The 21,325-nt window shown below is 45.8% G+C and overlaps 1 protein-coding gene across 3 annotated transcripts in view; it reads right to left on the reverse strand.

Annotated features, from left to right (window-relative positions):
* Positions 1–21,325, reverse strand: part of LOC136611517 (plasmodium-specific hydrophobic abundant protein-like) — a 389,058-nt gene that overhangs the window by 342,772 nt on the left and 24,961 nt on the right. Inside the window, exons 9-10 of one of the 3 annotated variants that reach the window (XM_066591186.1) lie at positions 18,965–19,261; positions 15,761–15,921 (exon numbers count right to left, since the gene is read on the reverse strand). The exons of the other annotated variants lie outside the window; for them this stretch is intronic. Of the exons in view, the coding sequence (XP_066447283.1) occupies positions 18,992–19,261 (270 nt within the window). The 3' untranslated portion in view covers positions 15,761–15,921; positions 18,965–18,991. Of the gene's footprint in view, positions 1–15,760; positions 15,922–18,964; positions 19,262–21,325 lie in introns of those variants that run through there. 3 annotated transcript variants of the gene reach the window in all.

Below are 21,325 nucleotides of genomic sequence, written 5' to 3' on the forward strand. Positions count from 1 at the left end.
GGTTGTGGGAGGCACCATGCTCTTATTTGTTTGATAATGTTGGCTTTGAAATATGCATCTAGATTTGGGACTCGCAGACCTCCAAATCGCCTTGGGCTGCACATTATTGAGGTGGCAACTCTTGGCTTTTTGTTACACCAGATGAATGACATGATTTGTTTTTGGAATTTCCTTACTATCTTGGCGGGGCATTTGGTTGCAATGTTGCAAAATCTGTATAATATTTTTGGGAGGATCATCATCTTGTAGATAACAATTCTGCCCAACCAAGCAAATTTGACCTTGTTGTAAGATTCTAAGCTTTTCTCTAATTCCTCAAATAGGGAGTTCATATTGTTGTTCATTGTGTTTTTTGAGGAGGGGGTAATATTTATTCCTAGGTATTGGATCCCCATTGTTTCCCACGCGTATAGAAATTCTTTTTTGAGTGGGGGCGTGGCCTAACCTGCAGAGCGGACGGTCGCACTGATCCAGGGCTCCTTCGCCAGAAGAGAAATTCATCGTATTGCAACCTTCTCTGGCTCTTCAAGACCCTCAGAGGACCCGTCCGATTTTACACTTCCGACGCTGCAGGCGAGGATTGCTTCGGGAGAGACCCGGCACCGTGCGTGACAGCGCCGGCACATCGGGGCCTAACACCAAAGATAAGCCGCGGCCTGGATTTCCAGGCTGAGAGGAGGCACGCTGCGCGGAAGAGCGCCGCGCTTAGCCGACGCGGACCGGATACGGGACAAAGCAGCGGTCCTGCGCCCCGAAATGAGCGGAGGAACAGGTGGGCAAAGCGGGCGGCACTCACCAGCTCAGCGAGCACCCAGCCCCGGCGGAGGCACCGTAGAAGAAGACGAGCGGACGGGTGAGAGTGATGGCTGAGGGGGGGGGGGGGGGTACCGGGTGGGAGAGAGAGAGCCAGCAAGAGGAGCTGAACTCCCGGTGAGCTCCCTAACCGCTCCCAAACCGCCCCACATTAATGTGAACAGCTATCATCGCCTTCACAAGTGATCTCTGCCTCCCCTCTATTCTCTCCCGCCCGGTGTTTTCCCGCCAAAGCCTCACCACCATCTTTTCCCCTGAGAGGGTAAACAGAGGAAGCACTGTAAAGAGGAACATATTAACCCTTGAGCTTCCATAGCACACCCTACCAGACCACCCAAGGGTGTACAAGAGCCCAGCTCTAATTTTTTCTGAACTCACTAAGTGAGCTCTAAACTAAAACAATTTTTTCTATTTAATAAGATTCTCACATAGAAAGTCAAGCTCAATTTTTTCCCATCGCCTTCGGGCAACAAATATTTCATAAACATGGCAGACTGAGAAGATACTGAGTGGAGGACAGAGCCGTGCTGCCCAAGTCAAGTCAGGGCAAATAATCTCAAACGCCAGTAAACATCAGAAAGATATTAAGTGCAACACCTCTTTCCACACTCATAAGTGGTCGGAAATGGTGAAGGGAATAAGGGAGCGCAGCAGTGACCCCATAGACTCTCCAAGGAGGCAGAAGAACCAGGCAGACATGCAAAAATTCCTAAAAAAAAAAGAACGCACAGTCACCAGGCGCTATCCCTAAATCACAATCAACACAACATGTGCCAGAGCAAATTCACCAAGACTCAGAGGAGGACAGTGAAATAGAGGAAGACGGCGAGTTGGGCGCTCAAATTTCTAAATCCTTTCTCCAGAAAGCCCTTCTCAAGGTCACGCAGCCTATAATGGTGGAACTGGCAGACATAAAATCCGAACTCCAGCATATAGGGCACAGGGTCGAAGATTTAGAGGGATCATGCTTGACGATTATTAAACACGCGAAAGCGACCTCGCAGGTGGTAGAAGTGCACCGCTCCTATTTAGACCGTGCTCTTACCCTGATAGAGGATCAAGAAAATAGAAGCCGCAGAAGTAACATACGCATAAAAGGCCTGCCTGAGTCTTGGGCTTCAGAGTCACTCCGAAAAGTAGCAGGTGAAATCTTTGCTGACTTATTGGGAGAGGAGAGAGCTGCCCATATCCAGATAGAACGAATCCATAGAGCAATCAGACCCAAACCCAAATTAACAGATCCACCAAGAGATGTTATCTGCGGCTTGCTCTCATTTACCAACACAAATGCGATACTAAATGCTGCCAGATCACTAAACTCCTTAAAATATAATGACTCTCAGATTCAACTCTTCCAGGACATTGCGCCCTCCACGCTAGCAAAAAGACGGACCCTGAAACCACTGTTGGAGATACTGAGATCGAAAGATATCCCATATTCATGGCTATTTCCTTTCGGCCTTTCGATCAATAAAGCTGGTCGCAGGATCGTCGTCAGAACCCCAGAAGATCTGGAGATGGTGTGGCAACAACTGGACATCACACCAATAGATATTCCCTCGTGGATGCCCACGCAGTACGACCTGAATATCCCTCCTCTGCCGGAGGGGGACTCCTGGAAGACGGTTCCGAGACTCAAATCTCCTAAAGGCAAGAGATCTCAAACTAAACCCTCATCTTAGACTTTAATCCACACAGGCTGACCTTTGTGGGGGGACGGTGCTCGGGAGGTGGACTCTGGACTCGGGGGTAAGAGGTTCCTTTCGGCTCTGGGATTGAGTGCCTTATGTAGTCGGAGATTTCCCGAATCGGGCCGACTGAGCAAGCAGGACGGCTTTTATGCCGGGACAGTTCTTGTCATTGGCCTTGGCAGCGAGCTGACCCACAAGAAAAGGCACTACCTCGGTCGTGATATTTGAGGGTGGCAGGGTGGAGTAAGAGGCTCGTGATGGGAAACGCACTGCCGCGGAGACCTCTTCGGGGGTTGGGGGGCAGGGTGTGGGGCATTGTAGGGCTTCCGGGGACTGATCGGGGGTCGGTCCTCGGGGCGCTCTGCCTGACGCGCCGCCCCATAATGCTTAGATATATGGTCTCAAGTACTAAAATCCAAATATTGCTTACTGGATGTTGTTTGCATTTAAGGCTTAATGTCTTGCGTAATAATTGTAAGATTAGATAATGCAGCCTTAAAGGAATTGATGTCCCTTTTCTCGTAATGCCTCTTCTCCATGTCACCTTCTCACCTCCCTCCTCTGTTCTTGCTCCCCTATGTCTACGCACCTCCTCCCCTCCCCGCTTCGTCCCCCCCCCCCTCCCTGTGGACGGAAACACGCAGACTCCTTCCCGGAGGAAGATTCTCATCCCCCTCGGGGGGAACCAGACCACGCCGGAAGGAGCGCCTGATCCTCCAGGGCGGAAGCGAATACAACATGTAGTAAGTACCTGACACTTACAACAAAACACACTTTAGGCCAACCTGCCTTTCAGAGCAAAGTCAGAAAGAGCGTTAGCATAGCACCCCGGACAGGGGCGGCGCTATAGCGCTCGTTCTCCACAATTGTTCTTTGTTTCTTCACAGTTACTCTTAGGTCACTGTGGGTGACATATCAGTCCCTCAGTCCGGTAACCTTAACGGACTTCTCAGTTTACACTAATTCGAAGTTAATTATTGTTCACCACTAGGTGCCGTCTGGGCACACAATACCTGATTATCCCCCCCCCCCTCTTTTTCTTGAACCAACATGTCCCACTACCAAACAAAAACACCGCCCCAAAAAGATAAAACAACTATCACTTCCTTTAACACGAAAGGCCTAAATTCTCCTAACAAACGCCATCACGTGATATGGCTTTTGAAAAAATCAAATACTAAAATTGCTTTTATACAAGAAACACATTTCAAGAGCGATAAAATCCCTAGACTCCCTAAAGATTACTTTTCACAGTGGTTTCACAGTAGTAACCCCACCTCGGCAAAAAGAGGGGTGTCTATAGCTATCCATAAGGGACTTCCCTTCCGCTTTGAACAACAATACTCAGACTCAGAGGGTCGCTTTATTTTTATTAGGGGCACAATAAATGCAATGTATTACACATTAGCTAACATATATGCCCCTAATGTTCAACAGACAAAATGGCTAATTGACATGTTCAATAAACTGAAATCCTTTGCTGTCGGACACACAATTCTAGGCGATGACTTTAATGTCACATTAAATCCACTCTTACATTCCTCAAGAGGGAGGTCCCAGGTCTCGCAGAAAGCTATCAAGCGGATTCACGTGGCGCTACAGGAACTGAATCTGGTCGATTCCTGGAGATATAATAACCCAACAAAAAAGGACTTTACCTTTTATTCACACGTGCATGACTCACAACAGAGACTAGACTACATCTTCATCCCTACAAAATTACTTAATGTAGTACAAAAAACACAAATTGATAGCATAACAATATCAGACCATGCCCCGGTGCACACCGAATTAAATATCCTTTCAAACAATCCAGGGAAGTGGAGATGGCGTTTAAATGAGACTTTATTAAGAGAAGAGCCTTCTAGACAGGAAGCGAACAAAGGTCTGTCTGAATTTTTTGAAATAAATTCAAGAGACAATACGAACTTCCCTATCATATGGGAAACGCATAAAGCCTATATGAGAGGACTCTTCATTTCCATGGGCGCTAAACTCAAAAAACTAAAACAAAAAGATATAGACGACATACTAAGCAAGATCAAATCTGTAGAACAGACGAAAAAATTGTCAACGTTAGAAAGGGTACAATCCGATCTAAACTCCCTTAGAAAACAACTCATAGGATTACTAGATAAGAAATTTACCAGATCATATATGACATATAAACACAAGATATATGCACATGGGGACAAGGGAGGCAAATTAATGTCCTCTCTGATAAAGAAGGCGAGGGAAAAAACCTCTATCAAGGAAATCAAGAAAGAAAACGGTGACAAAACAAACTCCACGCAAGATATAGCTGCAGCCTTTCAAGCTTATTATACTAAACTTTACAACCTTGATGAGGGGAAGTCACACTCAGCCTTAGAAAACAAACATAAAGACATGAATAATTTTCTGAAAGAATTAAATCTTCCCACACTGAGCTCAGAATAATCTGCTAAATTAATAACGCCCATCGACCAGGAAGAACTAATAGATGTAATAAACAGCTTCCCCAACGGTAAAAGTTCGGGACCTGACGGTCTCACAATAGTTTACTACAAGATATTACAACAGACGCTACTACCCCCTCTGTTACACACTAAATGTGATACTGGAAGGGGCGTCCTTTACTAAACAAACACAAGAAGCACATATTACCCTGATACATAAAGAAGGGAAAGATCCCGCTCAATGCAATAATTATAGACCAATCTCTCTGTTAAATCTTGATATTAAGATCTGGGCAAAACTACTCGCTAGCAGAATCAGCACAATTATACCCAAACTAATAAATGAGGAACAGTCGGGTTTTGTAAAGGGTAGAGAGGGTAAAGATAACGCAGCAATTCTCCTCCATTCCATTTATTATGCGAAGAAAAAGAACATTCCTCTGGTTTTCTTGGGTATTGATGCTGAAAAAGCATTTGACAGAGTTGATTGGTCTTTCATGAGAGCTATTTTGTTCAAATTCAACTTCCCCCCCCCCCCCAACTAGTTGAGGCGATCTTCTCCTTATATAAAAACCCTCACGCCAGAATAAAAATAAATGACTCCTTATCTAAACCCTTTCACATTACAAATGGAACACGCCAAGGGTGCCCGCTTTCCCCTACACTGTTCATTCTGACGTTGGAAACCCTGCTGCAAGCAGTCAAACAAAACCCGGAGATTCAGGGGCTCAAAGTTGGGGAAGAGCACATCCAAATGGCAGCCTTTGCGGATGATGTCCTTTTCCTGATCTCAAACCCTCAACAGGGCTTAACTAGTTTGAACCGGCTACTTGACACCTACGGCAGCTTTTCCAACTTAAAAGTCAACAAAAATAAATCTGTGATCTTAAATATCTCATTACCCCCGCGTAGAGTAGCAGAGATAAAGGGCAGTTCCCCATATGCATGGGCAGAGCAGTCTATCGATCACTTAGGCATTAAAATAACAAATAATCTCACTAAACTTTTTGAATTTAACTTACTCCCTTTACTAACGGAAATAACATCTCTCTTGTCCACCTATAATATCCCTATCATCTCGTGGTTTGGTAGAAATAATCTTATCAAGACCTATATATTACCCAGGATTCTCTATAAATTGCAAATGCTTCCAACCCACATTCCAAAATCCTTTTAAAAAAAATTAAACTCGTTGCTCGCAAGCTTCTTTTGGAAATACAAACGTCCCAGACTGGCGTACTCCTTAATGATTAGAAAAAGACAGTGAAGGGGGGGGGGGGGGGGGGGGGGGTTGGATTACCGGACACCACAGAATACTACAATGCTATCAATTTAAACAGATGGCTGGAGCTGATGTTCCCAATAAACAACCAGAAACTGGGAAGACTGGCCCAGCTGGCGTATGGGTCAGATTTCCAAGAGGACATGTGGTTCCCAGACGCGAGACTTTACAGGTCCAAAGACTACAACACCTTGCTGCGGGGCATCTGCGAGACCTGGGACTCAACTCAAAAGTGGTTAGCACATACCCCCTCACCAAACACACCTTTAAATCTACTCCCTTTCATTAACAAACAACAGGAGACCCGAACTCCCGAAAATTTATGGAACATTTTTGAAAAACACTCAATTCAGGACTTGCAGAAGATTATCCATAAGGACCCGATCGCCATAATTCACACACTGTCCCAGAAAAGAGATTTACAGGATTTACATATGGCACATCTCTCGGCGGTAATCACTAACTTCAAAACAAAATTCCTATCGACGAGACCGATGACAGACTTTGAAAAAGTAATGATTAACAAAAATAAATCTGCTAGGAAAACATCTGCCCTGACCAAGATTCTCACGGCACATTGTGCCTTCAGCAAACCCACCTACATTTCCTCCTGGGAAAAGGAATTAAACATAAAGCTATCAGACACAGAAATCAAGACAATCTTTAAATCCTCTTATGGGATCTCACCATGTGTACGTCTCCAAGAGAACCATTACAAATTACTAACCAGATGGTATAAAACGCCTGAGTGGTTATACACATACAAGTTGGCAGATTCAGACAAATGTTGGAGGTGCCAAGAACAAACAGGTTCGTACCTACACATCTGGTGGAACTGCAATAAAATCAGACCCTTTTGGGAGGAAGTAGAGGGAGAAATGGAAAAGACCCTCAAATGGAGAATTATATTAACCCCCGAAAAAATTATTCTCAATAGACCACAAGAGTCCTCCAATCCTAATAAAGACGAACTTCTATCATTTATGATAGCGGCAGCCAAAGCCCTAATCCCCCTCTGCTGGGGAAAAACAACCCCCCCCCCCCCCCATCTGTTGAGATGTGGAGAGACAAACTGAGTCAAATCTACCAGTTTGAAAAACTGCTTAGCTGGTCAAACTTCTCCCACACTTCCTTCACGAAAATATAGTCCCTTTGGGAGAAACACATCCCACATATTACTGAAAAATGATTAATTCATTAATAACAAACACAAACAAACCAGGGTTTATTTCGCAGTGTTTCTAAAATTAAAGGCATTTAACAAATAGGAGATCCACTTGACCCTCTTTAGGAATGGTGAATTAGGTCAATATAATACGGGAAACAACGTGTGTGAAAGAAGGCTACGTAGGTGTTTCTGGACCCCCCCCCCCCGCCTCTACATCAGCACCCCCCCTCCCCCGTCCCGTGTATCCCCCCCCCCCCACCCCCCGTCCTCCCTCTTATCACCCCTTTCACTTTATTGAGTTTTAATGTAGTTCTTGTTGAGGGTGACGGCTGGCTCGGGGACTGTCAAGCATCCTCCCCCTCAATCAGCCCAATATATAAGAGCGGAGTGGGTGTGCGGCGGAAGACCGAGTCAGAGGTTACATGCTGTTTATAAAATATGATCTGAACCAACAATGAGACATCATAGGCTTTAGATGTATATGACAACATAATTCAAGGTTTCACACCGTTTTTTGTTTTTTTTTAAAAAAGAGGTCATAATTATAATTATAATTGTTTTCGTTAATTCTGTATAAAACCAAATATCTGTAACAAAATGTTTGTAATAACAAAACCTTTCAATAAAAAGTGATTTAATTAAAAAAAAGAAATTCTTTTTGATTTGGGTTTGGAGGGTGGTTGGTATGTTCAGGGCTAATATTTTTGATTTAGATGGGTTAATTTAGATCCTTATAAAAGGATCATTTGCTAAAGCTATATAGGAGTTCTGATGCTGCTCTTAGGGATTCTATAGGGGAAGTCAGCATTAATACGACGTCATCTGCGAACAGGCTGATTTTATGTTGACTGGGGGACATTGGTACTCCCTTGATTTCCGGATGCAAGCGTATGGCCTTTGCCAAGGGTTCCATAGTTAGGATGACCAGGGAGGGGGACAGAGGGCAACCCTGCCTGGTCCCATTGGTGATCTTAAGGGGCTGGATACAGCTCCATTGATTAAAACCTTTGCTGAGGGGGATCCATAGAGCGCTTGTATTGCCCCCAGGATTGCTCCTTCAAATCCCATCTCCCTCAGAACTGAGAAGGCGTATCCCCAGTGGATTCTGTCGGACGCCTTCTCCGCGTCCAGGGTTAGGAGCAGAGAAGGCGTTCCGGAGACCTCCAATCCCTCCAGTGCTACCAAGAGTCTTCTGGTCGCATCGGATGTTTGTCTCCCTTTAACGAAACCTGTTTGGTCGCTCTGGATAATGTCAGGTATTATCTCTAGCAAGATTTTTGCATAATATTTGGTGTCGTTATTTAATAGGGATATCGGTCTAAAATTGGCTGGGGAGGACATATCTTTACCTGGTTTGGGTATTGTGACAATGTTTGCCTGTAGCATTTCAGTCACAAGAGCGCCGTCAGGTCAGGTAGTGTAGCTGGGGAGTTTAGCGCTGCCAAAAGCGCAGTACCAAGTTGTGCGCATTTTTGGCAGTGCTGAAACTGCTGCCCATTCATTTCAAAGGGCGACACGGGGCTGAAAAGGCCAAAAATGGAACATGCATCGCTGTCAAAGCGCAGCGTTGAAGACGCTGCGTTTTCAGCCTTGTGTGAGTCGTCCCACTGAAATGAATGGGAGCGTTCTAGAACGTTTAGCGCAGCGCTGAAAATGCAGCACTCGACGCTGTACTAATATGCCTGTGTGAGGGAGGCCTAAGGCTCGGGTCGTATCTGCGTTTGAGAATGTTGGCAGGTTCTGTAACATTTGACAGGAAATCTAAGACTGTATGAAGAGAAGCAAAGCCGGATAGAACTTATTACACATCAGTCCTTTTGTAGCGGCTTACAGATGGATTATCCAAAATGTCTGCCCTATTGGTCAGATGGGAGAATGAGCCAGGAACTCTGATTGGCAGATAAATGGTAAGGAGACAGGAGAGTGGAAGCCTGTGATTGGAGGGCCCATTGACTGGATACACCAGAGTAGCGCATGGGAGAAAAGATTAAGAAAGCGTGCGTACGCTGCGGGTGACAGTTGGTCCAGTCAGCGGAAAGCAGAGAGAGGAGTTGGGTCAGCCATCCCTGTAGAAAGATAGAAACTAATGTCAGTCAGTCAGTGAGCCGATGGCCAGACAGAGAGGAGTACAGCTGATGTACTAGAGGGTGCAATAACTGCAGAGTGTAGGAGCCGGCAGGAGAAGAGAGAATCAAATGAGAGATAGTGAGAGAGGTCAGTTAGTGAGAGTATAGCCAGCTACCAGTCCATATACAGCAGAGAACAAGGCAGTGTAGAGCATGTCTGTAGGAGTTGTCACAGGGAGGCAGTCATCAGATAGTGAGATAGATGGGTTAGTGAGAGTATAGCCAGCTGTCATTCTGTGTACAGAAGAGAATAAGGCAGTGTGGAGCATGCCCGTAAGAGTTGTCATAGGGATGCGGTCATGAGAAAGATGGGTTAGTGGGAGTACAGTCAGCTGTCAGTCCGTATTTACAGGATTTACATATGGCACATCTCTCGGCGGTAATCACTAACTTCAAAACAAAATTCCTATCGACGAGACCGATGACAGACTTTGAAAAAGTAATGATTAACAAAAATAAATCTGCTAGGAAAACATCTGCCCTGACCAAGATTCTCACGGCACATTGTGCCTTCAGCAAACCCACCTACATTTCCTCCTGGGAAAAGGAATTAAACATAAAGCTATCAGACACAGAAATCAAGACAATCTTTAAATCCTCTTATGGGATCTCACCATGTGTACGTCTCCAAGAGAACCATTACAAATTACTAACCAGATGGTATAAAACGCCTGAGTGGTTATACACATACAAGTTGGCAGATTCAGACAAATGTTGGAGGTGCCAAGAACAAACAGGTTCGTACCTACACATCTGGTGGAACTGCAATAAAATCAGACCCTTTTGGGAGGAAGTAGAGGGAGAAATGGAAAAGACCCTCAAAAGGAGAATTATATTAACCCCCGAAAAAATTATTCTCAATAGACCACAAGAGTCCTCCAATCCTAATAAAGACGAACTTCTATCATTTATGATAGCGGCAGCCAAAGCCCTAATCCCCCTCTGCTGGGGAAAAACAACCCCCCCCATCTGTTGAGATGTGGAGAGACAAACTGAGTCAAATCTACCAGTTTGAAAAACTGCTTAGCTGGTCAAACTTCTTCCACACTTCCTTCACGAAAATATGGTCCCTTTGGGAGAAACACATCCCATATATTACTGAAAAATGATTAATTCATTAATAACAAACACAAACAAACCAGGGTTTATTTCGCAGTGTTTCTAAAATTAAAGGCATTTAACAAATAGGAGATCCACTTGACCCTCTTTAGGAATGGTGAATTAGGTCAATATAATACGGGAAACAACGTGTGTGAAAGAAGGCTACGTAGGTGTTTCTGGACCCCCCCCCCCCTCTACATCAGCACCCCCCCTCCCCCGTCCCGTGTATCCCCCCCCCCCCCCCCCCCCCGTCCTCCCTCTTATCACCCCTTTCACTTTATTGAGTTTTAATGTAGTTCTTGTTGAGGGTGACGGCTGGCTCGGGGACTGTCAAGCATCCTCCCCCTCAATCAGCCCAATATATAAGGGCGGAGTGGGTGTGCGGCGGAAGACCGAGTCAGAGGTTACATGCTGTTTATAAAATATGATCTGAACCAACAATGAGACATCATAGGCTTTAGATGTATATGACAACATAATTCAAGGTTTCACACCGTTTTTTGTTTTTTTTTAAAAAAGAGGTCATAATTATAATTATAATTGTTTTCGTTAATTCTGTATAAAACCAAATATCTGTAACAAAATGTTTGTAATAACAAAACCTTTCAATAAAAAGTGATTTAATAAAAAAAAAGAAATTCTTTTTGATTTGGGTTTGGAGGGTGGTTGGTATGTTCAGGGCTAATATTTTTGATTTAGATGGGTTGATTTAGATCCTTATAAAAGGATCATTTGCTAAAGCTATATAGGAGTTCTGATGCTGCTCTTAGGGATTCTATAGGGGAAGTCAGCATTAATACGACGTCATCTGCGAACAGGCTGATTTTATGTTGACTGGGGAACATTGGTACTCCCTTGATTTCCGGATGCAAGCGTATGGCCTTTGCCAAGGGTTCCATAGTTAGGATGACCAGGGAGGGGGACAGAGGGCAACCCTGCCTGGTCCCATTGGTGATCTTAAGGGGCTGGATACAGCTCCATTGATTAAAACCTTTGCTGAGGGGCATCCATAGAGCGCTTGTATTGCCCCCAGGATTGCTCCTTCAAATCCCATCTCCCTCAGAACTGAGAAGGCGTATCCCCAGTGGATTCTGTCGGACGCCTTCTCCGCGTCCAGGGTTAGGAGCAGAGAAGGCGTTCCGGAGACCTCCAATCCCTCCAGTGCTACCAAGAGTCTTCTGGTCGCATCGGATGTTTGTCTCCCTTTAACGAAACCTGTTTGGTCGCTCTGGATAATGTCAGGTATTATCTCTAGCAAGATTTTTGCATAATATTTGGTGTCGTTATTTAATAGGGATATCGGTCTAAAATTGGCTGGGGAGGACATATCTTTACCTGGTTTGGGTATTGTGACAATGTTTGCCTGTAGCATTTCAGTCACAAGAGCGCCGTCAGGTCAGGTAGTGTAGCTGGGGAGTTTAGCGCTGCCAAAAGCGCAGTACCAAGTTGTGCGCATTTTTGGCAGTGCTGAAACTGCTGCCCATTCATTTCAAAGGGCGACACGGGGCTGAAAAGGCCAAAAATGGAACATGCATCGCTGTCAAAGCGCAGCAATGAAGACGCTGCGTTTTCAGCCTTGTGTGAGTCGTCCCACTGAAATGAATGGGAGCGTTCTAGAACGTTTAGTGCAGCGCTGAAAATGCAGCACTCGACGCTGTACTAATATGCCTGTGTGAGGGAGGCCTAAGGCTCGGGTCGTATCTGCGTTTGAGAATGTTGGCAGGTTCTGTAACATTTGACAGGAAATCTAAGACTGTATGAAGAGAAGCAAAGCCGGATAGAACTTATTACACATCAGTCCTTTTGTAGCGGCTTACAGATGGATTATCCAAAATGTCTGCCCTATTGGTCAGATGGGAGAATGAGCCAGGAACTCTGATTGGCAGATAAATGGTAAGGAGACAGGAGAGTGGAAGCCTGTGATTGGAGGGCCCATTGACTGGATACACCAGAGTAGCGCATGGGAGAAAAGATTAAGAAAGCGTGCGTACGCTGCGGGTGACAGTTGGTCCAGTCAGCGGAAAGCAGAGAGAGGAGTTGGGTCAGCCATCCCTGTAGAAAGATAGAAACTAATGTCAGTCAGTCAGTGAGCCGATGGCCAGACAGAGGGGAGTGCAGCTGATGTACTAGAGGGTGCAATAACTGCAGAGTGTAGGAGCCGGCAGGAGAAGAGAGAATCAAATGAGAGATAGTGAGAGAGGTCAGTTAGTGAGAGTATAGCCAGCTACCAGTCCATATACAGCAGAGAACAAGGCAGTGTAGAGCGTGTCTGTAGGAGTTGTCACAGGGAGGCAGTCATCAGATAGTGAGATAGATGGGTTAGTGAGAGTATAGCCAGCTGTCATTCTGTGTACAGAAGAGAATAAGGCAGTGTGGAGCATGCCCGTAAGAGTTGTCATAGGGATGCGGTCATGAGAAAGATGGGTTAGTGGGAGTACAGTCAGCTGTCAGTCCGTATACAGCAGAAAACAAGGCAATGTAGAGCGTGCCTGTAGGAGTTGTCACAGGGAGGTAGTTATCAGATAGTGGGATAGATGGGTTAGTGAGAGTATAGCCAGCTGTCATTCTGTGTACAGCAGAGAACAAGGCAGTGAGGAGCGTGCCTGTAGGAGCTGTCATAGGGATGCAGTCCTGAGATAGATGGGTTAGTGAGAGTATAGCCAGCTGTCAGTTTGTGTACAGCAAAGAACAAGGCGCTGTGGAGCATGTCTGTAGGAGTTGTCATAGGGATGCAGTCGTGGGATAGATGGGTTAGTGAGAGTATAGCCAGCTGTTATTCTGTGTACAGCAGAGACCAAGTCAGTGTGGAGCATGCCCGTAGGAGTTGTCATAGGGACGCAGTCGTAACATAGATGGGTTAGTGAGAGTACAGCCAGCTGTCAGTCCGTATACAGTAGAGAGTAAGGCAGTGTGGAGCATGCTTGTAGGAGTTGTCATAGGGATGCAGTCATGGGATAGTGAGATAGATGCGTTAGTAAGAGTAAAGCCAGCTGTCAGTCTGTGTACAGCAGAGAACAAGGCATTGTGGAGCGTGCCCATAGCAGTTGTCATAGGGAGGCAGTCATGGGATAGTGAGATAGATCAATTAGTGAAAGTACAGCCAGCTGTCAGTCCATATGCAGCATAGAGCAAGGCAGTGTGGAGGGTGTCTGTAGGAGTTGTCACAGGGAGGCAGTCATCAGATAGTGAGATAGATCGGTTAGTGAGAGTACAGCTAGCTGTCAGTCTGTGAACAGTAGAGAACAAGTCAGTGTGGAGCGTGCCCATAGGAGTTGTCATAGGGACGCTTTTGTGAGATAGATGGGTTAGTGAGAGTATAGCCAGCTGTCAGTGCGTATACAGCAGAGAACAAGTCAGTGTGGAGCGTGCCCGTAGGAGTTGTCATACGGATGCAGTCGTGGGATAGGGAGATAGATGAATTAGTGAGAGTATAGCCAGCTGTCAATCCGTATGCAGCAGAGAGCAAGGCAGTGTGGAGCGTGTATGTAGGAGTTTTTATAGGGACGCAGTTGTGGGATAGTGAGATAGACAGGTTAGTGAGAGTATAGCCAGCTGTCAGTCCATATACAGCAAACACATGGCAGTGTGAAGCGTGCCCATAGGAGTTCTCATAGGGACGCAGTCATGAGATAAATGGGTTAGTGAGAGCACAGCCAGCTGTCAGTCTGTGTACAGCAGAGAACAAGGCAGTGTCAGTACAAGAGAGAGAGACAATAGGATAGTGATAGCCTGCTAGTCTGTTTTAGGGAAAGATAGCAGCATACTGGAGTGTGCCCATAGGAGTTGTCATAGGGACGCAGTCGTTGGATAGTGAAGAGAGAGTCATCAGAGAGAGCTGTTGTCGGGACGACGGAGGAGCATGTAGCCCTGCGGATTATGGTCAGGAACCTGACAGGAGAGCCATCAGACCCTGTGGCGAGTGACGGCCTCTATAGCAGAGTGAGGGTGCCGAATCTCAAGGGGAGAGAGCAAGCGATCACAGAAGAGGAATAAGTACCAACAACACCCCCTGCTATATACTACAGTCCTTATTCGGATCTCCCTGGACGCCGCGCTCCCTGTCGTGGGGCTCACAGGTCCTGGCAGTGAGTATTGGCCTGTCAGCTGCGCCCCCTCACCACTCCACTCCTTTCTGCCTGCCGTTGTCGGCCTCTGAGCTGCGGGCCCTCAGGACTTTGCTCATCGGTGACAGGCTGCACCCCACTCCGTTCAGTAATCATGTGGGTCCTTGGGCCGGTCACCTGCGCCCCCTCAGCAGTATGCTCCGTTCTTCCTGCCGTTGTCGGCCTCTGAGCTGCGGGCCCTCAGGACTCCGCTCACTGGTCACAGGCTGCATAAAAGGTACGCCGGAGACACTGACAGCGGCCCCGCTAGGGAACTTTATACGGGGAGATGGCAGTGCGCCGTGCAGCACAGTAACAGCGCAGGTCCCACAGCGACGCAGGCTTCACTCAGAGCGGAGCCAGGACCAGCGCCGCCGCACTTGCTGCACTCTGTAGCCGGCGCAATTACAGTGGCCACAGGAGGGAAGATGCCATTAAGACATTCACTTCTGTGGCCTCTGCAAGGCACATGTCAGCGGGACGCTCTCCTCTGCAAACACGAGTGCTCAGTGCCACCAGCGCTGATTCCCACGACCTTATGGCTCTTTCTCCAGCATCACACAGGATACCCTAGAATGGTTCACCCCTCACCATTGGATGCCCTAGTATGGTTCATGTCTCACATCACACATGATGCCCTAGCATGGTTCACCCCTCACCATACAGGATGCCCTAGCATGGTTCACCACTCACCACACAGGATGCCCCTTGATGGCTGTTCTCTCCCCCTTCGTGGCTCTCTCGCCCGCTCTCCCGCTGAATGCTGTCTATGATTCCCCTCCCTCACTGCATGTCAGAGTCCTCCTGGCTTTGAGTAGAAGCTTAAATTATGTCTTCTGCTTGGTTTCAGCTCAGATCTGAACCTTTGGGGAATCTTATTAACTAATGAAGTAAGTATATAGAACATATATTACATTTGTACTTGGAGGCTGTTGGCATCAATGTGCCACATTCAGTCTGAGATGATGGGATCAAGCATTTGACTTATTTCTCCCCAGTATCTTGGGGGTTCCAATAATGTAACAGACAATCTCAATGTAATGCTCAGAAAGTAATTTATTGTAAAAGAACCAATCAGAGGTACAATTACTTCTCTTCAGATAACAGTTTTCATTCTATTATCCAAATGTATAGATAGAGAGGTGATTAGAAAGAAATCAGATCTTGTGGCATGCCTGTGCCATAGTGATGTAAGGTACCTGCAAAACACAAGAAGCCATGGTTAGTGGGGGATTATGGAAGATACTACATATATGTACTGTGTGTGTAACTGTATCCCTTATTACATGGACAGGTATCCTCAGGGCCCAATCATGTCTTTTCAGTAGGAAAATCCAGCTATGGTATTTAGAGGAGCGAGCAGCAGGGAGTGGTCAACCTCCGATGGTTCCCAAGCAGCGGGCGCTCGGAGGATGCCCTCCGCCCCACACACAATGTCTGCCATCACTCTTCTTTGCCGCCACTTTCCTAAGCAGGGAAGCCCTCATTGATCCCACTGGGTTCCTATCACGTAGTGACGGTCTGTTCCTCTACAGCAGGCACTGTTCCCTCTGTACTAAATGGGTGCTCCGTGGGTGGTTAGCATAGGTCACACAACTACTGGGATCCCATTAACCCCTGGAATGCACTGGGAAAGCTCCATGCGACTTCATGGCTAGCTGGATCTTGCTGGGTTTTGTAGTTATGTATGAAACATAACAGATAGCAGAGTCATGGCATCAGTCATGGGTACAAAAAGGCTGGATAAAGGATGGTGTGCTGCTGGAATTATTTCCCCTGGCGGTTGAGCTGTGCGTTTGGGGAACAAGCGGAAGGATCACAGGTTGATGTTTTGTTCTGAGAGTAAGGGTGTTTTGGTAGCTGTGAATTGTTCTATCTCATGAGCTGAACTGTGGCTTCTTTGTTACAATGGTTGTTATATAGTCTGCAATGTAACGCGCTGCTGAAGGCTGGAACAGGTGATAATAAACATGATGTATCGCTATGTGCTTTATCGTGCCCGCAGATCAGTGTTTGCAAGGAGAGGGAGTCTGCAGTGGATTCGGTCGGTGTACGCTTGCCAGATCATCTTTGGGCTCTGAGGCAGAGTTGATACATCTGCTGTTGTCACACTTGGTGTCACAAAGGACATGGCGAGATTACAATTCTGCTTTGGAGGTTTGGAAGAAAGGGAGTTGGATGTGAGATCGCAGGATGTCGATATGTTTTTTATCTCCTTTCTGTGTTTTCAGATAGAAGCCGGGTTATTGTATAAATCTGTGCTGAAAGTGATTGCAGGGATAGCGTTCTCTCAGAGACGGCTCGCTTTACTGCCTATCAATGCGTTGAAGCAGATAAAAGTCTTGTTATGGGGGTTTAAAGCAATTAGCTTTGCCAAGGACCAGAGGGCAGCGGTTTCATTCGGTTTATTAAGTAAATTAATTGCCGGAAATATGCGGTTTTACGTTTCAAGTAAAGTTATCCCGTTGCACCTTTTTATTAGCTTTTTTCAGGGCTTTGCATTGTGGGGGGTTTTAGCAGCATCTAGGTCAGCGTATGCATCACTATTGGCTACTGATGTATCTGACCACGGGGGGTATGTCAAGATATTTTTGAGACATACCAAAACAGATAAATGGGGTGAGAGGATATAGATTCATGTTTCTCAGAACTCATCCGTGTCACTGTGCCCACTTCGGGCCCCACGTGAGTTCTTGGAGATATGTCCTAATCTGTTAGGATCACTTTTATGTCATGCAGACAGTTCTTCATTATCCCAATTTCAATTTTTTGGGGTATTGAGGAAATGTCTGGTTAAAGTGGGTTGTGGTTGCACTAAAATCATGTCTCATTCTTTCCGAATCGGTGCTGCCACAGAGGCAGCGAGGTTGGGATGGATGAGGAGAGGATCCAGAGTTCAGGAAGATGGATGTCTGACCACTATAAATTATATGTACTTCCTGCTAATGTTGCTGTTTAATGTCTTGTCTACCGGAAGTACTGAGGAAGGTGGTGTGGATAGTGGGACGCTCTTTTGTCCATTGGGGTCAACATAGAGCGATGGACAGATGCTATTCAGAGAATCTGGGGCTCGATGATGGACAATTTGAGGCATTTTGGTGTGGGATCAGGGGGATGCGGCGGCTCTCGATGTCAACATTCTTGTTCAAAAAAAGAGAGGTGTTGCCAGAGCCAAGCATTTTTTTGATGCACCTCGGGGGTAAAGATATTGGGAAGAAGAGTTTTTTTGACGTGTTGTGCGATATCCGTACTGAACTTTAGTGGGTAAGGGATAATTTTGCAGAAGCGGTTTTAGTAATTTCTGAGATAATCCCTAGGTCGATTTGGTCTTTTCCCAGGTTTTTCTTCATGGAGAAAAATCAGAAGAGGCTAAATAGAGTGTTAGAAAGATGGGTACAGACGATAGGAGGCTTCTGAGTGAGGCACATAGACCTAGAGGGATTTGCGGGGGGTTTATATTGAGCGGATGGAGTCCATTTCTCAGCAGTGGGTTTGGACATTTTTAACATGAAACTCCAAAATATGATTGAGCAGGCTGCGGCCGGGTTGGGGGGGGAGGGGATATGTCGTGATGCGTCATGGCCTGGGGGGGATGGCCATCTGACTTTGGCTGGTGGGTATCAATGGTGTGATAATGTTTGGTTATTTGTTTAGTCTGGGTGCATACAGTATGACCAAGGCTACATGGTTTTATACAAAAATTATTTGAGTTTGAGTTAATTGTTAACCCCCTTTGAACATAAATGCTGTGGTCATTAATTGCCATATTGGTGTCAGTGTCTTTATTACAGGTATTGTTTAAAGCATAAGATTCCATGTTCTCTACCACAATTTATTTGCCCTTTCAATAGCTTTTCAGTGGTCTTTGTTGCACAAGAAAACAGCTTCTCATTGGCTTAAAATAAGATAACTGGTCACAGAAAACAATTATAGTCAAGGTAAACTTCGCTAAATCTATAGGAAACTATGCATGTTAAAATAAATTGTGTGATTGCTGGGAACAGTAGTACACTTCTACATCACAAACTGCATAGTTTATGAAGTGTGCTATTCAATGGGAAGCCACGCTGGCATCTGATTGTTTACTCCAATAAAGACAACGGCAAGTAATTAGCATTTATTTTGTGCCCGGGATGGTAAATTAGTTACATGGACTTATAATGGGTTAATATGTCTGATTAGGATGAATTGAATTACTAATGTAAATATTGGAAACAGATAAAAACGACTGCATTTTATTACCTTACATTAGCATTGCTTGCTTCCAGCCTATTTATCACCAAGAAGGCCACCACTAAGGCCATTAACAACGCCTCCAACAAGGCCTCCAACGCCTTTAAAAGCGCCTCCAAGAATGTTTCCAAGAAGGCCTCCGACAATGGTTACAATACTACCAATTACATCGACAATATCAGTAGTAAGACCAGCAGCAAGAGCAAGATCCTCAATAAGAGATAAAATTGTTTCAGGCACGTCGGTTAGAGCTTCGTCAGCGTTATCACTGAGCCTATTTACCATGGGAACCACATTAGCCAAACCCTGGAAAGAAAAACATTTATCAACAAGTGGACTTTGCAAAGTAATATACAATACAAATATACCTTCTAGTTCCCCCGGATTAAAAATATATTCTCTATATTTTACTGATTTTTATATAACGCACACATGTTCTGCGGCGCGGTACAGGGAAGACTTCCATCGGTTCCCATTGGGCCTCACTATCTGACCTCCCTTATTAAAGATGATAATTTAATGATGTTTGTAATGTTGGAGGGGTGTCTCATCACAACCTCTTTACAATAAGGGGTTTCCATGGTAACATGTAACCGGTCTGCCTTTATTACTTTGCCTTGTATTATTGCCTTGGCAGAAGAAACAACTAGCACCTGTATGGATATAGATATACTATGTCCGAAACAACATTTACAGCGGGCAGCCCTGGGGGTCTTTGCTCGGCCGAAGACTGTCTTATAGAACTTTTACTCCTAGCTGTTATGGCATCAGGGCTGACAGAAAGGAGCAAAGACGGCCATCTCTGCTGCAGCTCCTCCTACTGGCACCACAGCGGTGTCTGTGGAGGGTTTGGATGGACTTGCATGGCCAAGTACCTTACATTATTGTACATTTGGATATACAGGTATCTCAAAAAGCATAAAACAGGTTAAACTCCCCAACAACGCTACACTAATCCATCTATGACATCAGCAATTATGTCATGTCAGGATATAATTCTTTGCAGATGACTCATGGTAAAAGGGTTTTCCAGGTGCTTTTTATTGGTGACCTATCCTCAGGATAAGTGATCAATAGCTGATCGGCTGGGGTCCACTGCTCAGTACCCTGACGAATCAGCTGTTGTAGCGCCTGCTGTCACCGGTAAAGCACACACAGGGTATGGAGGGGAAGCACATTGCTCCAACCCCTGTGTAGTGGCCAGAGCTGGTAACTGCAGGTGCAGCTCTCACTGATTTTAATGGGAGCTGCGCCTGTAGTTATCACTGCCAGCCATTACACAGGGGTTGGAGCGACGTGTTTCTGCTCCATGCAGTGGGTGCCTGAACAACTGATCAGCAGCAGACCCCAACCAATAAGCTATTGATGACTTATCCTGAGGATAATAATACCTGGCAAACACCGTTAACTTACCAGTCTGGGTGCACAGTATAAAATGAAAGATGGCGTCTTTATATAAGGAACTGTCTGGACACTTATTTTTTTACGTTCAGAATGCTGTAAAATACTAAAAACAGTTATAGTAATTTTAACTATCGCCCGGCACTCTGTATGTTTGATCCCTGTTGATTTGCACATGTGAGCACTGCAGCCAATAATTGGTAGAGCCAGTGATTAACGAAAGAGGAAATCCAATGACAAAATGATTCGGTGATGATGTAAAATCCTTAATACAGATACTCCCCTACTTGCGAACAGGTTCTGTTCCAGGAACCGGTTCGCAAGTACATTTGTTCGCATGTCCGAACAAATGGTTGTATGGATGGGATCGCGGGTGGATCCCGCCCCATACAATGTCGGGTGCAGGCTGCTCTTACAGCCGGCAACTGGCGGCACCAGTTCCAACAAGCGGCACCGCTTGTCAGAACTGTTAACACTTTCAATACTTAATTTGTCTATTCTGACAGCGGCATTTAAAGTGTTAACAGTTCCAATAAGCCGCGCCGCTCGCCGGAACTGCTGCTGTCGGGTGCCGGCTATAAGAAACAGCCTGCACCCGACATTAAGGGGTCCTGTACAGTGTACCGCGATAAGATCTCAGGATGCTGTGTGGTTGCTAGGCAGCCGGGGGGGCTTCCTAAAGGCCCCAGGGCTGCCTATGCAGAGTGCCTATCAAGCACACGGCTTTATAGGCGCTCTGCATGGGCAGCCCTATGGTCTTTTTAGATGGCCCCTGGCTGCCTAGCAACCACACAGCGTCCTGCGATCTGACAGGACTGACTTAATAGAAGCCTGTCCGGTCCCTGCACAGAATGATGTATGCCGTAGCATTACATCATACCATGCAGGACAGATTGTTTGCATCTTGCGAAGTTCGTAACTCGAACGTTCACAAGTAGCGGACTATCTGTACTTTACTGTGGAATAATC

This window comes from Eleutherodactylus coqui, chromosome 2 (genome assembly GCF_035609145.1).
Source record: "Eleutherodactylus coqui strain aEleCoq1 chromosome 2, aEleCoq1.hap1, whole genome shotgun sequence".
NCBI lineage: Eukaryota > Metazoa > Chordata > Amphibia > Anura > Eleutherodactylidae > Eleutherodactylus > Eleutherodactylus coqui.